Genomic DNA, 18330 nt, shown 5'->3' with positions numbered 1-18330 from the left:
TAAACAAAATATATGTTCTCTCGTTTACACTGTAAACGAGATATATGTATTTATAAATTATTAATATTTTTTAATTATTTTCAAAAATTATATTTAATTATTTATAAATACATATACGTACAAAATTATCTCATTTACACTGTAAACGAAATAAGAGAGAAATATTTATTTTGGTAAATATTTTTTAAATTATTTATTTTAATAATTAATTTATTTATTGAAATAAAAAATCCTTACTATCTCAGTTGGTAACAGATTGGATTATGTTTTTCTATATTTGTGACTAAAATATCTTTTTAAAATAACAAAAAAATTAAATTCAACCTTAATCTGAAAATTCAAAAAAAAAAAAATCAAAACTAAATATCCAGAAAACAAGTAATAGGTTATGATTCTAGTACAAACACAGCTGAAGAGATCATGATTTTTTAGAAATTTCTCGTCCCTTGGCACAACCAAAATATTTTCATTGAAAAAATGGAGTAAATGAATGTCTCATTTCCCCTGAAATCCCACTTTTCGCCCACAATGCTTCCGAGTAATAAATGTCTTGTACCCAGAGTATTCCTTGTTCCATTACATTTGTGTTGAACCCCATTAACATGGCATGTTCAAAAGGAAATTTTAAATGTGTTTACCAAGGCTCTTACTTGATTTGTGAAGCCTCCAAATCGGGTTGGCAATTTATACCCTACTCGCGGGTATACAATTCGGTCTAACATATTTGGGTAGAATAGGTTATTCGACCCATTGTAAGTAAGATAAGGTACGATCCGGGTATTTTTGCAGGTAGAATAGGATACAGGTTTAGGGTGTACTCTACCCTACTTTACTCGCACCTTATATATAACACATATTTTTTAAAAATTAGGTATATAATAAAGGAAGTGAGAGTTGAACTCACAATCTCTCTTATGTAATGACTTATAATTAATGAATAACTATTAAATTAGTTAGTTAATTTAGTAATTTAGAGCATTAATTTTTTATTTTTTATTTATTAATATGTATAAAATTTAAAATAATTAAATTTTATATTTACTTTAAAAAAATTAGATAAAGTAGGATAGGATAGGGTTTAGAATTTTAGGATGCGAGTAGAGTTAAGATTGAAAGATTCTCAATTCGCAAATAGAATAGACTTATAATAAAATTTGCAGGTAGGATTTGATACCATTGCCAGCCCTACCTCCAAGCCATCCACGACAGATTTGATACCGATCTCACTATACCACTCCGTCAGCGATGCAAATTCCTTCCTCACTTGCTATGCCGGCGCGTCTTCCTTTATGCTCTGCTCGATTTGTGGTACACAATCGCTGTTATCGATTCTCCGCCGTCGCTAGGAGAAGGAACTCTCTTTTAAAAACAATAAGCCCCAAAACGACTTTCAACTACATCGTATCACCTGTTTCTCTAATTAACTTTTTAATTAACATTTATCACAAAGCTAAAACAATTACCCTACATTAAAATTTAATTTCTATGGTCAGCATACTCCAAAGGTGGCACGCGTCACATTTCTACTGGATATTCTCCCTTTGGTCATCTTAGTCACCGTTTGGTTTGGGCACCACATACGTCGCCTTATATATATATGGGGCATAGAAATCTATTGTCTTGTATTGATTGATTCTATTATACGCAGTTGAATGTACGAGTTTCTGTGTCTGATACATCTATTCAATCATCTGCTTATTTGTCTTGTACTCTTCTTTTCAACCTTTTCACATACAAACTCGTTCATATCCATATGGACGCTGCCTAGCTCATCGAATATCCTAATCCTAATTGTTAATAGCAATAAGTTGAAGCGCACAATAAATATGTCAATGGCGATGAATACCTAATGTTGACAGAGACAAATTAGAAAGTAAAGAAAATGTTATTTTTCATCAATAATTGACTTGTGTTAATAATTGTAATAAATATCTGGTCATTGATCAATAATCAACAAAAGAATTCAATTCTTTCACGTTCTTTACTCTTAATTTGTTATTCCAGTCAATAAGGCAGCGTTTGGTTACATCAACCAAACGGAGCCTAAAGGAATGTAGAACCATTTTCCTCTTTACAAAGTAGTAACCAGAGAATAAAAGATAGAGTGACCCTTAAACAAAGAAATAAAACATGTATACTGTTGACTACCAATAAAAGTAAAAAAATTCAATGATAAATCACGTAATAGGTGATTAAATGAACAGACAATAAGTGTGTTTTGTTTGTTATATGTTTTTTTAGTAAATTCCCAAAATCGCCTCCAACTTTTGAAAAGGCTGATAAAAATAAAATTGATTCCTATCTTTGTTAACAAAAAGATTTTAATTTTGATCCGTATAAAGTGTTTTAAACCGTCATCCAATTACATCTGTTCTTTTGGATGACTATTTAGGTCATGAGTTTTGTTGATATGGTGTTACCTAATTCAGTGCATATGTAAAAATTAACCATATTATGCATACACTAAAAATTGGTCACCAAATCAGTTAGACACAATTCTTTGTTATTGTACTCATTATTTAGTAGCATTCATTTATATGTCAATGTTGAAGAAATACATCCTTGGTAAGATTTAGCTCCCTAGTGACATCTGCCATGTTCATTCTTTCATTCGGGGATTCAACTGAACAAGCAAGTCCAATTCTAATTAGAGAAAATACACACATGGTTAGCTTCTTTGTGTAGTTTTCTTCTTCTCCAATTTGTTTTGGCAAAAGAGTTGAGTCCATAATCTCTAGAAGATTGTTTGAGTATGCCATCTTCACATAGTTATGAAGATTGTTATCATCTTTAAACATTTCTTCCATTGGCCTCCTTCCAGTCACCATTTCCAATACTAGAATTCCAAAAGAATACACATCACCTTGCATTGACACCTCACAACTCATTCCATACTCTGTCAAAACAACATGCCAACATTTAAAAAGTGAAAACAATAAAATTATGTTTTTCGCTTTCACTTCCTCTTTTAGTTATTTTAAAAACATTGAAAATGGAGAGAATAAAAATTTAAACTAAAAAAGTCCTTATAAGATTGGATGAAACAGATTATACCTGGAGGAGCATATCCAATAGTTCCCTTGAACACAGTTGTGCTAGATTGATTATGAGGATCACCATTAGTCATTGAGAGAAGCCTTGCTAATCCAAAATCAGTCACATGAGCAACCATGTCATCGTCAAGAAGCACATTCTCTGGCTTTAGATCACAATGAACAATAGGTTGTTCACATCCATAGTGAAGATAATGTAATGCAGAAGCCACATCAACAACAATATTTAGTCTTTGAGTAAGGTCTAATGTATATAGCCTATCTGTGATTTCAGCACTAGGATGCAACCACTTTTCTAAGCTTCCATTAGGCATGTACTCAAACACTAATGCTTTAAATTCTTGGCTGCTATAATCTATGCTCGAGCAACATGTTAAAATCTTCACCAGATTTCGATGCCTGATAAATTTTAGAGCATTACATTCGGCAATGAAACTCTTGTGAGCTCCACTCATTCGTAGGTTTATCACCTTTATGGCGACGAACTTGTGTTCGGATTCAAGGAATCCTTTATACACAGAACCAAAGCTGCCAGATCCAATCAAGTTACTGGTAGAAAACCCCTCTGTTGAATGATGTAGGATTTGGTATGACACCATTGAATACTGATTTGTTGATGCTGTCAAAGATGATGTTCTTTTCTTCTTCTTGCTCAAGAAAACAACAACAACAATTGAAAGCAAAATAAGGCATACAACCACACAAATTATGATTATGGCTAGCTTCAAATTATGGTGATTGCTTCTTGCCATAACGTTGGCAGGGCATGGTGCAAGATGTAACTGTAAGACACCTCCACAAAGCTTATTATTACCAACAATTGAAATTGAAGTTGCATTCTTGAATACACCCTCCAATGGTACCTTCCCTTCTAGCATATTGAAAGACACATTCAAATATGTTAGAAAAGAAAGCCTCTGCATATCTGTTGGAATTGATCCGGACAAGTTATTTTGCGAGAGATCCAAATGAGAGAGGCCTTTCAATGAAGCTACTGATGAAGGTATCATGCCACTGAAAGAATTACCATGTAAGTTTAAATATTCCATACTTGTGCACTTTCCAATAGTCATAGGAATCTGGCCAGATAGATAGTTATTGGAGATATCCAAAGTTCCAAGGTTTCCAAGAGCTCCAACCTCAACAGGAAGAGTGCCATTCAGTGAATTATGAGATAAGTTCAGATTTGTGGACAAGGATGAAAGGCTAAAAACCTCCACTGGTATAGCACCACTAAAATTGTTTCCTGAAAAATCTAAGTACAACAAGTTTTGCCAATTTCCAATACTTGGTGGAATTTTCCCATGCAACATGTTGTTTGAAATTCTTATTTCAACCAGTTGAGTGAGGTTACCCAAGGAGAAAGGTATGTCACCAATAAGGTGGTTTGCACCCAAACTCAATAGTTGCATTTTCTGAAACTTTCCAAAAGAATTTGGAACAAACCCAGTAAGGTGGTTATATTCCAAATTCAAGGTAATTAAGTTTATGTTATTGCATATAGTTTCAGGGATAGTTCCATGTATGTGATTAAAATCAAGACTAATTTCAGTGAGTTGAGTTGACAAATTCCCTATGGAGTTGGGTAAAACACCTCCAAAATTGTTGGAACACAAAACCAAACTTTCCAATTCAGTACAATTAATCAAAGATGTTATGAAATCCAAGTCTAGAGCTGAATTACTACCAAGATTGTTGTAGTTTAAATTTAGCCAATAAAGATCCTTCAGGTTTCCTAGATTTGGAACTTTTCCAACAAAACTACAATAGCCAATATCAAAAAGTTGAAGTGAAGATGCATTTGAAATAGAAGTTGGAATTGGACCTGAAATTTGATTCCCTCCAATGCCAATCTCTTGCAGACTGATGAGGTTGGAGAACATGTTGGATGGAAGAGAGCCATGAAACTGGTTTTCTGCAGCATAGAAAAGAGCGAGCAAGGACAGATTGTAAAGCGAAGAAGGAAGCTCCCCGGACAGTTTATTGGCACCAATGGCAAAACCTGATAAGCTTTTTAATTTTCCAATTTCTTCAGGTATCTTGCCTTCCAAGTAATTATAACCCATAGAAAGAATACTTAGAGAAGAGATATTCCATATGGAAGATGGAATTTCTCCAGAGTAGTTATTCTTGTTAAGACTCAACTTTTCAAGCTTCTTAAGAGTGCCAATCTCCATTGGTATTTGGCCGTAGAGATTGTTACTCGACATGTTTAGAAGCCTTAGCTCCGAGCAATTAGCCAAACTGACAGGAAACTCTCCTGTCAGTTTGTTATCCGGGAGGTAGAGTTGTTGTAATCTGAACAAACGACCTATCTCCCGGGGATTTCTCCATAGAAGCTATTGCTTGCAAGGTTGAGAGTTCGCAAGAAAGAGAGATTTCCAATGTATGGAGATATTGTGCCATGCAACTGACATTGTTGAAGGCTCAACTGTTGCACTCTTTGATGCTTAATGCTGCATGTGATTCCATGCCAGTTGCAGAAGTGGCTTGAAGCATTCCATGAGCTTAAAACTCCATATGGATCGTTGGATATTGATTCTTTAAACCGAAGCAATGCTATAACATCAGTCTCATTTCCTAAAATGTTGGTGGCTAATGAAGGTTTAAGCCCCACAAAGAATACATAAAAGAAAAGGAGTCGCATTGAAGGGAAGAACATTGTTTGGATATTAATTTTTGGTTAGCAAGTTGAAATTGCAGTGCTTGTTTTTTTTTTATAGAAAATGGGAGATGCTAGCAGCGGAGCGTATGTCACTTTTTTCAAAAGATGATGCAAATTGATTTTGTTTTCCGCTGTAATTTAATAGAAAAACCGCAAATTAATTGAGAAATTGTTCACATTGTAAAGATTTCATTTCTTAATGAATTGCTTTTTGTTAGTCAACTTGCCGGCCATGACAGTTGCAACTACAAAACTAGATGAGAAGCGGAAAAAAAGGTGAAGGCCCACATAGTCACATATCTTCATGTAATGTTGATCAGTTCCATGATTTAATATTTTTTACTAAATTAATATTTAATATTTTTTTGTTATTAACTTTATTGAGCACATGAAAACTACAAAAATAATAATGAAAAAGTATAGGTAAATAATAAAAATATTAAATAATATGAACAATAAATATATTGGATGTTTATTTTATTAGGTGTGCAGATGGTTATTCTAATATTAAAATTTAGGTGAATAATTTAAAGATATAATGTGTTTTTATTTAATTAGTGATTGTTCATATTGTTCAAAAAAGTCATTAGTTACCTAGCATAACCCTATTATTAATAGCTAGCTTTTATTATTATTTGCATTCCATGAGTACACACTTATCTGATCATTCCACTTAAAATCTCGTTCTATTATCAATTATGATGTCAGCATGATCCAACTATCCAAGTAGGGCTCGAGCGAGCTAATTTCTTTCAAATTTTAAACTAGAAAAATAATAGAGGGATACCCGAGAGGAGAATACGAGTGGAGATAGATGAAAGAAGTCTCGAAGTCCAAGGAAGTGCCTCTGTTTCACTTCATGTCTAATTTAATTAGAGATGTTCCTATTTTTACCTGCTTGCTTCCCTAAGTAAAGAAATATTTTTTTTTTTAAATAAAAGTTCAACACAACAAGTGAAGTAGAAGACAACAGATCAATTACAGACAATAGACTAAAGCAAGTTCATGTAACACTAATAGATACTTCCTGTTACATTCGACAATGCCATCAACAACAGAAGGGATCCACACCTAACCACTCTTTATAGTTCATGAAGAACTGTTGTATAACCTCTTCAACCCCTCTTCTTTTATTTTGAAAGATCCTTCTATTCATTTCTAGCCAAATATTCCATATAATCGCACATAAACATACCATCCACCTCTTGCACCCCTATTTACTAGTTGGTAGCTCAATCCAACTTTAAAAATGTTCCTTTAGCATCTCTGGGCACGACCATTGTCTTCCAACAAAGGACAGCCTAGTACACCAAACCTGCCAAGAAAAATCACAACCAAGAAACAAGTGGTAACCATATTCAACACCTTGATTACATAACACACATGTCACATCTTCTTGAGTAACTACTCCCAATCGACTCAGCCTCTCCTTTGTATTTACCCTTCCAATCAAAATAAACCAAACAAACAATTCAACTCTTGGCAGGACTAGACCTTTCCAAACTGTCTTAATAAAGCTGTAACTTGCTATATCTTCTGGAAGCATTTCCACCTGCAATTCCTGCACAAAGGAATTAGTAGAAAAGACACCTTGTTTATCAAATTTTCACACAACTCTATCCTCTCTGTCATGTGCAAGTTTAACCAGTCTTAAAGTTTCATGCAACAGGTTCACTAGTTCCAATTCTCATTGGAAAAGCTTTTGTCTCCACTAGAAGTTCCATCTCCACTCTAACCCGTCCCAGAACCCACAATCCCTTATAACAGATCCTGTTTGGTTTGAAACTGAGAACAGCCTCGAAAATAAGTCTTTCAGGGACCCACTACGCAACCATACATCCTCCCAGAACCGAGTTCCTCTCCCATCACCAATCTCCATAGCCAACCCATTAATCATCTTCTGTCTTACTTGTTGATCTTTGAACTGTATTTGGCAGATATCCCTCCATGGTCCCCCTGAGAAAGTAACACCTGGGATGACAGCATCACATTGGTACTCAGATTGTTACAAGAACACACCACCTTCTTCCATAAGAGGCAATCCTCCTTTGAAAACCGCCACCACCATTTAAAGAGAAGGACTGAGTTACACACCATAGCATCCTCAACCCTAAACCGCCAAGTTTTTTGGGAGCCTGCACCACCTCCCACCTGACCATTGCCATACCATTTCTTCCATCCTCCTTGCTCCAAAGAAACCTTCTCTGTAGGAAAATCAGTTTCTTTGCCATAGCCTTTGGCATTTTATACAAGTTCAAATAATAAACAGGGAGGCTGTTCAAAACAGATTTAAGAAACACCAGTTTACTTGCTCTATTGAGAATTTTGGCTTTTCAGATGCTCAACTTCTCCTCCACTTTTTCTATAATGGGCTTCCAAGTCCTCACCAACCTCGGGTTTGCTCCTAGCGGGATCCCCAAGTATTTCACCGGCAAAGAGGCAATCTTACAACCCAGCACTCTAGACATACGCTGCACCCACTGATCATCACAGTTAATAGGAATCAAGCTAGACTTATCAAAATTAATACTCAATTTCGACATGAGCTCAAAACAACATAGGATCCTTCTGTAATTTTTAATGGTCTCTTCCTCAGGGGGACAGAATAGGATGGTATCGTCCGCAAACTGAAGATGTGACAGCTCAACCTGATCTCTACTCACCAGTAGCAGCGAGATATGCCCATTTCTCACTGCTTCCCCAAGCATCCTATGTAGCACGTCAACGACAAGTACAAATAGAAATGGAGATCGAGGATCACCCTGTCGCAAACCCCTTTCCATCTTAAAAGGCTTAGATGACGATCCGTTTATCAGCACTGACATTGAACTTGTACTTACACACTCCATAACCAAATTCCTCCATCTCCGTCCAAAGCCCATCTTTTGCAATACAAGGTCTACAAAACTCCACTTGACTCTATCATATGCTTTCTGGAAATTCAATTTCATTATCACCGCTTCCTTCTTCCTCATTTTAATCTATTGAACAGTTTCGCATGCGATAAGAGCCCCATCATGAATCTTTCGTCCCTTGACAAAAGTACTTTGAGTCTCACCTACTAGTCGTGGCATGATTGCTCGCATCCTCCTAACCAGCATTTTCGAAATGACTTTATAGACACAGCCTACTATACTGATCGGTCTCAAATATTTGATTTCCTTTGTCCCCTTAAACTTAGGGACCAACGCCACCCAAGTGAGATTCGCATCCGCCGGTAGCTTAGAAGACAGGAAGAAATCCAACACCACCGCTGTAAATTCAGTGTCAATTTCAGTCCAGCACCTCTTTATAAAGTTCATGTTGTACCAATCACTTCCAGGAGTTTTGGAAGATTCGCAATCCTACACTGCTTCTTTAACCTCCTCTGGAGTCGGTTGCACCTCCAATGCCACCAATCATTTCCACCAAACCGTCCCTAAACCCCACCAAAGGAGACTTTTCCTGATGATACAACTTCTTGTAGAAGTCTCTAATCTCAATCTTAATCCTCGCTTGGTTCCTTATCAACCTACCATTAATGAGTAGCACATCAATTCTGTTGTTTCTCCTTCTCGCAGAAGCTAAGTTGTGGAAGTACCTTGTGTTCTTATCAATGTCCTTCACATGTCTAGAACGCGACATCTGTTTCCAATGTAGCTCCTTTCTAACATACCATTTCTCACAGCATATGTTTTAATTTTTTTTCTAATATCTTTACTTTCATATTTTTTAAATAAATAATTAATTATTTTATTTACTGAAATATGTAATTTAGAGCGTATTTACCAATTTACATCATATTGATTTATCTCGTTTACATTTGAATTTAAAAAAATACACATATCTCGTTTACACTGTAAAGGAGATAAATGAGTGTGAAGTAAATTGATAAATACACTATAAATTATATATTTCACTTAAAAAATTTTAGAGTAAAATGATAATTAAACTTCTAAAAATTTTAATTTTGGACTAATTAGTCCTTGAAACAAAAAAAAAATTACCAATTTGGTTCCCCTACCAATTTGGTCCTCTACCATAGCAAATAGTAGACACATTATATTCTTCTATCAATTTATCAAGTAAAACTTAATGGTAGTGCTTATATGTACCATTAATTACTCGTATATGTCTATTTATAAAAAATTATCATGTATATAATAATTTTTGGAGCAAAACATCACTTATTTTAATAGAATTCATGATAAATAAAAAGCAGTTGATAAAGATTATATAAAAACTCAAAAAATAATGAAAGTTTCATTCTCCAAAACTACATCGTTTTCATATTTATGTGGCAGAAACATGTACCCTTGTAGATAACGAAATATATAAACAATTTCGTTTCATTTTACACTATCTATTTACAGAAAGACATATTTATCGACCGTTCGTTGAAAGACCTAATTAGTACTATTTTTTTTCTTGAAAAACTAATTACTCCGAGATTAAAATTTTTTATAATTTAATGGTCACTTTACTCATTAATCAAACATACATGAGACACCATCTTACTTGGATCATGCTGATATCATAATTGATAATGGAGCGACATTTTAAGATAAAACTTATTACTAACTAAGTAGAGAACTGCATAACTCTGAAAGTCTTAATAATTATTTTCTATATTTTGATCCATCCCGTTAGAATGTCGGCTTTTCTCAAAGTAAACTTCCCCGTTTATTTTTCACAGGCGAGTCATTGTTCTTGGCCATTTCTGTAACATCTGTGGCTTATGCTTACTGGTATGTTTATGTAACTTTTAAGGCTTATATATTTGCAAATGAAATCTATATAAACTTTTGAAAAATACTACTAAATAATGATTTTTAACTCTGCAAATAAAAAATAAATATAGGAACACAACGCTAAAAGAGAGCATGATCAGATATCTTCTTTTTTATATCAATTCAGTGTGTACTCATAGAATGCAAATAATAATAAAGCTAGCTATTAATAATATTTATTTTAGATATATAATTTTTAGTTGGTGAAAACTTATGTACAGATGTCTTTATGAAAAGTTAATAGCATAAAAACGTTAGATAATAATTTAGTCAAAAATATTAAATCATTTAATTGATCACAACTATAACTATCAACTTTACACGAAGATATGTGAGCCTTCACCTTTTTTTTCCACCTCTCATCTAGTTTTGTAGATTGCAACTGTCATGGCCGACAAATTGACTAACAAAAAGCAATTCATTAAGAAAAGAAATCTTTACAATGTGAACAATTTCTCAATTAATTTGCGGTTTCTCTATTAAATTACAGCGGAAAACAAAATCAATTTGCATCATCTTTTGAAAAAAGTGACATATGATCGGCTGCTAGCATCTCCCATTTTGTATAAAAAAAAAAAACAAGCACTACAATTTTCAACTTGCAAACCAAAAATTAGTATCCAAACAATGTTCTTAACTTCAATGCGACTCCTCTTCTTTTATGTATTCTTTGTGTGGCTTAAAGCTTCACTAGCCACCAACATTTTAGGAAATGAGACCCATGTTATAGCATTGCTTCAGTTTAAAGAATCAATATCCAATGATCCATATGGAGTTTTAAGCTCATGGAATACTTCAAGCCACTTCTGCAACTGGCATGGAATCACATGCAGCATTAAGCATCAAAGAGTGCAACAGTTGAGCCTTCAACAATGTCAGTTGCATGGCACAATATCTCCATACATTGGAAATCTCTCTTTCTTGCGAACTCTCAACCTTGCAAGCAATAGCTTCTATGGAGAAATCCCCGGGAGATAGGTCGTTTGTTCAGATTACAACAACTCTACCTCCCGGATAACAAACTGACAGGAGAGTTTCCTGTCAGTTTGGCTAATTGCTCGGAGCTAAGGCTTCTAAACATGTCGAATAACAGTCTCTACGGCCGAATACCAATGGAGATTGGAACTCTTAAGAAGCTTCAAAAAATGTTGAGTCTTAACAAGAATAACTACTCTGGAGAAATTCCATCTTCCATAAGGAATATCTCTTCTCTAAGTATTCTTCCTATGGGTTATAATTACTTAGAAGGGAAGATACCTGAAGAAATTGGAAAATTAAAAAGCTTATCAGGTTTTGCCATTGGTGCCAATAAACTGTCCGGGGAGCTTCCTTCCTCGCTTTACAATATGTCGTCGCTCGCTATTTTCTATGCTGCAGATAACCAGTTTCAAGGCTCTCTTCCATCCAACATGTTCTCCAACCTCATCAATCTGCAAGAGATTGGCATTGGAGGGAATCAAATTTCAGGTCCAATTCCAACTTCTATTTCGAATGCATCTTCCCTTCAACTTTTTTATATTGGCTATTGCCGTTTTGTTGGAAAAGTTCCAAATCTAGGAAACCTGAAGGATCTTTATTGGCTAAATTTAAACTACAACAATCTTGGTAGTGATTTAGCTCTAGACTTGGATTTCATAACATCTTTGATTAATTGTACTGAATTGGAAAGTTTGGTTTTGAGTTCCAACAATTTTGGAGGTGTTTTACCCAACTCCATAGGGAATTTATCAACTCAACTCACTGAAATTAGTCTTGATTTTAATCACCTACATGGAACTATCCCTGAAACTATATGCAATAACATAAACTTCATTACCTTGAATTTGGAATATAACCACCTTACCGGGTTTGTTCCAAATTCTTTTGGAAAGTTTCAGAAAATGCAACTATTGAGTTTGGGTGCAAACCACTTATTGGTGACATACCTTTCTCCTTGGGTAACCTCACTCAACTGGTTGAAATAAGAATTTCAAATAACATGTTTCATGGGAAAATTCCACCAAGTATTGGAAATTGGCAAAACTTGTTGTACTTAGATTTTTCAGGAAACAATTTTAGTGGTGCTATACCAGTGGAAGTTTTTAGCCTTTCATCTTTGTCCACAAATCTGAACTTATCTCATAATTCACTGAATGGCACTCTTCCTGTTGAGGTTGGAGCTCTTGGAAACCTTGGAACTTTGGATATCTCCAATAACTATCTATCTGGCCAGATTCCTATGACTATTGGAAAGTGCACAAGTATGGAATATTTAGACTTACATGGTAATTCTTTCAGTGACATGATACCTTCATCAATAGCTTCATTGAAAGGCCTCTCTCATTTGGATCTCTCGCAAAATAACTTATCCGGATCAATTCCAACAGATATGCAGAGGCTTTCTTTTCTAACATATTTGAATGTGTCTTTCAATATGCTAGAAGGGAAGGTACCATTAGAGGGTGTATTCAAGAATGCAACTGCAATTTCAATTGTTGGCAATAATAAGCTTTGTGGAGGTGTCTTACAGTTACATCTTGCACCATGCCCTGCCAACGTTATGGCAAGAACAATCACCATAATTTGAAGCTAGCCATAATCGTAATTTGTGTGGTTGTATGCCTTACTTTGCTTTCAATTGTTGTTGTTTTCTTGAGCAAGAAGAAAAAAAGAACATCATCTTTGACAGCATCAACAAGTCAGCCATCAATGGTGTCATACCAAATCCTACATCATTCAACACAGGGGTTTACTACCAGTAACTTGATTGGATCTGGTAGCTTTGGTTCTGTGTATAAAGGATTCCTTGAATCTGAACACAAGTTTGTCGCCATAAAGGTGATAAACCTTCAAATGAGTGGAGCTCACAAGAGTTTCATTGCTGAATGTAATGCTCTAAAATTTATCAGGCATCGAAATCTGGTGAAGATTTTAACATGTTGCACGAGCATAGATTATAGCGGCCAAGAATTTAAAGCATTAGTGTTTGAGTACATGCCTAATGGAAGCTTAGAAAAGTGGTTGCATCCTAGTGCTGAAATCACAGATAGGCTATATACATTAGACCTTACTCAAAGACTAAATATTGTTATCGATGTGGCATCTGCATTACATTATCTTCACTATGGATGTGAACAACCTGTTGTTCATTGTGATCTAAAGCCAGAGAATGTGGTTCTTGATGATGACATGGTTGCTCATGTGACTGATTTTGGATTAGCAAGGCTTCTCTCAATGACTAATGGTGATCCTCATAATCAATCTAGCACAACTGTGTTAAAGGGAACTATTGGATATGCTCCTCCAGGTATAATCTGTTTCATCCAATCTTATAAGGACTTTTTTAGTTTAAATTTTTATTCTCTCTTTCCATTTTCAATGTTTTTAAAATTGTGAAAAGGAAATTCTAAATGAGGAAGTGAAAGCGAAAAACATAATCTTATTGTTTTCACTTTTTAAATGTGATATTGGCATGTTGTTTTCACAGAGTATGGAATGAGTTGTGAGGTGTCAATGCAAGGTGATGTGTATTCTTTTGGAATTCTAGTATTGGAAATGGTGACCGGAAGGAGGCCAATGGAAGAAATGTTAAAAGATGATAACAATCTTCATAACTATGTGAAGATGGCATACTCACACAATCTTCTAGAGATTACGGACTCAACTCTTTTGCCAAAACAAATTGGAGAAGAAGAAAACTACACAAAGAAGCTAACCATGTGTGTATTTTCTCTAATTAGAGTTGGACTTGCTTGTTCAGTTGAATCACCGAATGAAAGAATGAACATGGCAGATGTCACTAGGGAGCTAAACCTTACCAAAGATGTATTTCTTCGAGATTGATATATAAATGAATGCTACTAAATAAATCTGTTCAATAACAAATAGGGAAATGCAAAGTTTGCAACTTATTAATAGTAGATTTGTATGTTTTTGGTTGGAATTTCCTTTATTTATCTGTAGATTTGCCATAACTTTTGTCTTCATTGTCAACTTATTAATAGTTCCATCTTTATTCAACTCATGAATTATGATAGTGTATTGGAGCATTTTCAATTAATTAAGCCTTTTTACAAACATAGGAAATTTTCAGCCCAATTATTTGCTTAACTTTCAACAATAAAGTTTGCATTAAAGCACTAGGTTTTGCATAAAATTTGAATCTCAAGATGCATCTCCAAGCACAAATAAAAAATAAATAAGCCAACTTGTTCTATGATGCTACTCTAGATTTTCATTCGTATCGTCAATAATTCTGAGCTACAAAACTGCCAACTCCAAAATCTTTTTCTCCATTGAAAAAAAAAAGAAACCACTAGATGAGAATGAGGCAACTGTTAAGCAATGATCTAAAACAAAGGAATCATATGTGATTTCGCAACCAAATCAATGATGGTACAATGATATATTTTCCTAAAAACTCGGTTCGCCAACGAAATTCTACTTTTTTTCCTCAAACCTTGTGTCGTGATGCTTGAGCCTGAAGATTCTGGTTGTCTTCCAAGAGCCTGTCGTATTCGAGTAGTAGATCCGCGGCTTGTTTTTGAAGCGACTCAACGTGAGCTTCGGCAGTTTCGACTCTTTTGTCCTTCTCTTCGGACTCCGCCTTTATCTTCTTCAAACTCTCCGAAAGAGTTGAAATTTGTTCCTTTAGCTGCTTTATCTCCTTGGAAGCTTTATCTTGCTTTTCCTTAAGCAGCACGTTTTCTTTCCGAAGGCTCTCCAGTTCTTCTCTAGAAGCTCCTGCATTACTCCGTAACTTACTAAGCTTTTGCATATAATGGTGGACACGATCAATTATGAATCCAAGGAACAATGTAAAACCTGCAACATCGAATTATCGCATACATGCAGATTCAGCTTTGTAACAAAATGTCAATATATATTTAACTTGGCGAAGGTTAAAAGATGAAACTTTGTATGCTGTTGAAAATCAAAGAACCAACCATGAAAATGGGAATTTCATCAAGGATTCAGTTCTAAGCAAGTTTCTGGCTATTGAAAAGTATAACTTTGGCTTTGTCCACAACTCCGAAGGAAATCAGATAGTGACTGAAGTTTTTGAATGTATAGTGATAAACTGAAGATTGATGGACTATAATTGGTAATTAAAGGATCAGCAAGAAAAAGAACATACGTGTAGCCAAACTTAGAATGAAAATATAGATGATAAGATTGAGTAAGAATCATGGCTAATCAAAATGATCATGAAACAAACAGAAACATTACTAGTCCTATAGACACTTTAGTACATCTGAAGACACACCTAATTCCTTATTCTTTTCCTGCCCAACTAATACACAAACATTTGGTCCTATGTCTTACCATAAACATATTCATAAGATTTACACAACAAAAGAAGTAGGAGCTCTACTCAATGCCTACAAATTGGTACTTCCATTTAGGGAAATGAGTTCTCAGTGAAGCATGGAACTACAAGGTACATCTATGCGCAAAAGTAGCAATTTAAGAACTATCAATTCAACTTTAAAATTTCGAATCCAATATGCTTTATGAGAAAGCATTCAGCAGTTAATGCTCCCAACATGGTAACAACCGGTATCTACATGTCTTACTAGGGAGTAGGGACCAACTAATCTGGTTCAGGGTTTAGTCACAATTAAGGCTCTTCGTCCTTCAAGGGAGTGTGTTTAGTGGGGATCAAACCCAGAAGCTCTTCCCACGTACCCATCTTGCATTGCCAACTAAGCCACACCACATTGGTATGTTCCCCACTCCTTTAACCACACTAGTTTATCCACCAGGTCCAAAACCGATAAAAACGACTGTGTTGAAGCACACCCGCATCAATAATCACCATGAGTATACCTTCACTACCACCACTCTTTTCATTTTTCAAAACTAATGCTACAATAGATTCTACTTTGTGTCACCATCTCATTCAACTTGTAAATACCAGTACTACTTATTCCATCAGATTTAGTACCACTTAGTACTTAACAAGACAATTATTATTGTCAATTCTATTGTGACTTGTGTCAGTATAATTACATGAATATTCAAAACAAATTGAAGAGAAAACATCAACAATTTATAAAAATTTGAAGTATATGCCGTATACTTCGATAATCAATGAATGAACACACACCAACATAACAGAAGATCCGACTTTCCATTTACCAAGTTTGATCCTAAGGCAAGAGGCTTGATCATATTTCAATTATTCATCAAGCTTTTTCAAGTTATTCAGTTACCTTAGTCCTAAATTCTCAGTATCACAGCTTAGGCAAAGAAAAGCTAAACCAAGTTTGAATACAGAACCAACTAGTTGAATTTAAGGAAATCCTCTCACAATCTATGAAGTACTACAATACACAGAGTGGAGTTTTATAGGAATCACATTCAACTAGGGAACAAAATAAGCTGCAATTGGTTTAATTTCCTTAAAATTCAACCACAAAAGAAATGTGCCAAATTTCTACACAGCCATTTTTAACCATGGAAGCCCTTTCTTTTAAGGTATTGATACCGATGTAGATTACTTAATGCCGACTCCAAAAGGAGCTTCCTGTTCTTCCTATTCTCTCTCATTCAAACATTTTCCATATAGGGCTATGTTAGGCCTGCGACAGCCAAGGTAAAACTTCGTCGCACCCCAATGCATGGACACTACTCAATGACGTCTTTGATCTATGTAGTCGACCCCACCTAGTGGGAAAAAGCTTTGTTAACTAGTCACTTATGATAACAACTACAAAAATGCTATTTGTACACCAAAATCAGCCACTAATATATTTGTGTATAAATATATGTGTAATTTAATTTATTTTCAACATGTATTTGTATTCCAGCATGTATTTTATACTGGTGACGGACTTTTTTCGACTGATTTTTGTATACATGTAGCAAAGTCCTAAGAACTATGTGTGTTAGACAAACAAACAAACAAACAAATAGGATCACATGAGCTAAAAGAACAAGAAGCAAGAATGTTCATACCCATAAGTGAAGCTTCAAGCACATGAGTCCTCCAGAGAACTTGATCCATGGGTGACATGGTACCAAGCTTAGCACCTTTATTCTGGATCTTGACAATACTCATGAGGCTTGAAATCAGAATAACAGACATTGTCCCAGCAATTGTCTTCACTGTAGCTGGACCCTTCCCCATCTTCACTTGTTCAATTGTCTTCATCACAAGCTCCCTCAATGGCCCAACTTTCACTAACAAAAGAAACCCCATCACACACTCCACAAACAGAACCATATACAACAACTGAATCATTCTCTTTCTTTTTCTCTATAAACACACCAACCCCACTGCAAAGAAATCAGAGAAATGGAAGGAATCTACTACCCCAACAACCACATATACTTTCATTAAAAGGTACCCTTTATGCCAACCAATGAAAACAAGAAGGAAAGGAACACATGCGAGTTCAGTGAGTTAGTAATGTATGAACACTTGTCTGATTAAGGAGTGTATTGGGTTGCAAAAAGGGTTTTGCTTTGTTTGAAGGAAGAGGAGAAGAATGAAGATCATGAAGTTGAAGCGCTTAAGAAGTAGGAAGAGGCGTGTGAGTCACTGTGTCGCACTCAAAAGGTAAAGTACATTACAAGACAAGGATAACACAATTTACAACAAAAGAGAGACCAGTCTGGGATAAAATAAAATAATGGAATTTAAAATACAAAAAAGAGTTGAAATTATTTTCAAATTTGTTAAAAATTCAAAACATATTCAAATGTCACAAAATTACACTATTGGTAAATGTATACTCTGAAGTCTGAAACAAATTAGAAAATATGATTTTGGATGTCGTGTTTTGAAATAATAATTAGAAATGTGATACATTATTCTTCTCCTTATTTTAAATTTACTAAATATAAAATTTATTTACCA

General features: G+C 34.9%; 4 protein-coding genes and 1 long non-coding RNA gene across 5 annotated transcripts; 1 reads left to right on the top strand and 4 right to left on the bottom strand.

Annotated features, from left to right (window-relative positions):
* LOC107617094 lies at window positions 354–1608 on the bottom strand. Its single transcript, XR_001614797.2, has 2 exons — window positions 1190–1608; window positions 354–664 (listed from the first exon to the last, which is right to left on the bottom strand). It is a non-coding gene; the product is annotated as an uncharacterized LOC107617094 (long non-coding RNA).
* Window positions 2484–5788, bottom strand: LOC107615136 (probable LRR receptor-like serine/threonine-protein kinase At3g47570). The gene is given in 3 exon segments (XM_021110297.1): window positions 2484–2896; window positions 3055–5379; window positions 5382–5788. Coding segments are annotated over 3 exon segments (3015 nt in total). The 5' UTR covers window positions 5716–5788; the 3' UTR covers window positions 2484–2540.
* Window positions 7325–9342, bottom strand: LOC107615137. Its single transcript, XM_016317245.1, has 7 exons — window positions 9081–9342; window positions 8814–8971; window positions 8382–8699; window positions 8110–8198; window positions 7886–7992; window positions 7455–7689; window positions 7325–7343 (listed from the first exon to the last, which is right to left on the bottom strand). Exons 1-7 carry the CDS (start codon window positions 9340–9342, stop codon window positions 7325–7327), a joined length of 1188 nt encoding a protein of 395 aa, XP_016172731.1.
* LOC107615138 (probable LRR receptor-like serine/threonine-protein kinase At3g47570) lies at window positions 11062–14774 on the top strand. The gene is given in 5 exon segments (XM_016317246.2): window positions 11062–11454; window positions 11457–11741; window positions 12653–13015; window positions 13018–13773; window positions 13954–14774. Coding segments are annotated over 5 exon segments (2100 nt in total). The 5' UTR covers window positions 11062–11114; the 3' UTR covers window positions 14310–14774.
* Window positions 14710–18035, bottom strand: LOC107619534. The gene is made up of 2 exons (XM_016321824.2): window positions 17427–18035; window positions 14710–15290 (listed from the first exon to the last, which is right to left on the bottom strand). Exons 1-2 carry the CDS (start codon window positions 17710–17712, stop codon window positions 14920–14922), a joined length of 657 nt encoding a protein of 218 aa, XP_016177310.1. The 5' UTR covers window positions 17713–18035; the 3' UTR covers window positions 14710–14919.

The sequence above is a fragment of the Arachis ipaensis genome, chromosome B09 (assembly GCF_000816755.2).
Source record: "Arachis ipaensis cultivar K30076 chromosome B09, Araip1.1, whole genome shotgun sequence".
Taxonomy (NCBI): Eukaryota; Viridiplantae; Streptophyta; class Magnoliopsida; order Fabales; family Fabaceae; genus Arachis; species Arachis ipaensis.
Note: the sequence above shows the minus strand (reverse complement) of the source record. Positions and strands in the feature narration are given on the sequence as shown.

Excerpts from the sequence above, each read along its gene's own strand:
- LOC107615137 (XM_016317245.1), bottom strand. The coding sequence starts at position 9,342 with ATGTCGCGTTCTAGACATGTGAAGGACATTGATAAGAACACAAGGTAC. Across the intron at positions 8,199-8,381 it reads GGCATATCTCGCTGCTACTG|TGGGTGCAGCGTATGTCTAG; the intron begins GTGAGTAGAGAT and ends TGTGATGATCAG. Across the intron at positions 7,993-8,109 it reads CCGCTAGGAGCAAACCCGAG|CCTCCCTGTTTATTATTTGA; the intron begins GTTGGTGAGGAC and ends TGTTTTGAACAG.
- LOC107619534 (XM_016321824.2), bottom strand. The coding sequence starts at position 17,712 with ATGATTCAGTTGTTGTATATGGTTCTGTTTGTGGAGTGTGTGATGGGG. Across the intron at positions 15,291-17,426 it reads GCTTGAAGCTTCACTTATGG|GTTTTACATTGTTCCTTGGA; the intron begins GTATGAACATTC and ends TCGATGTTGCAG.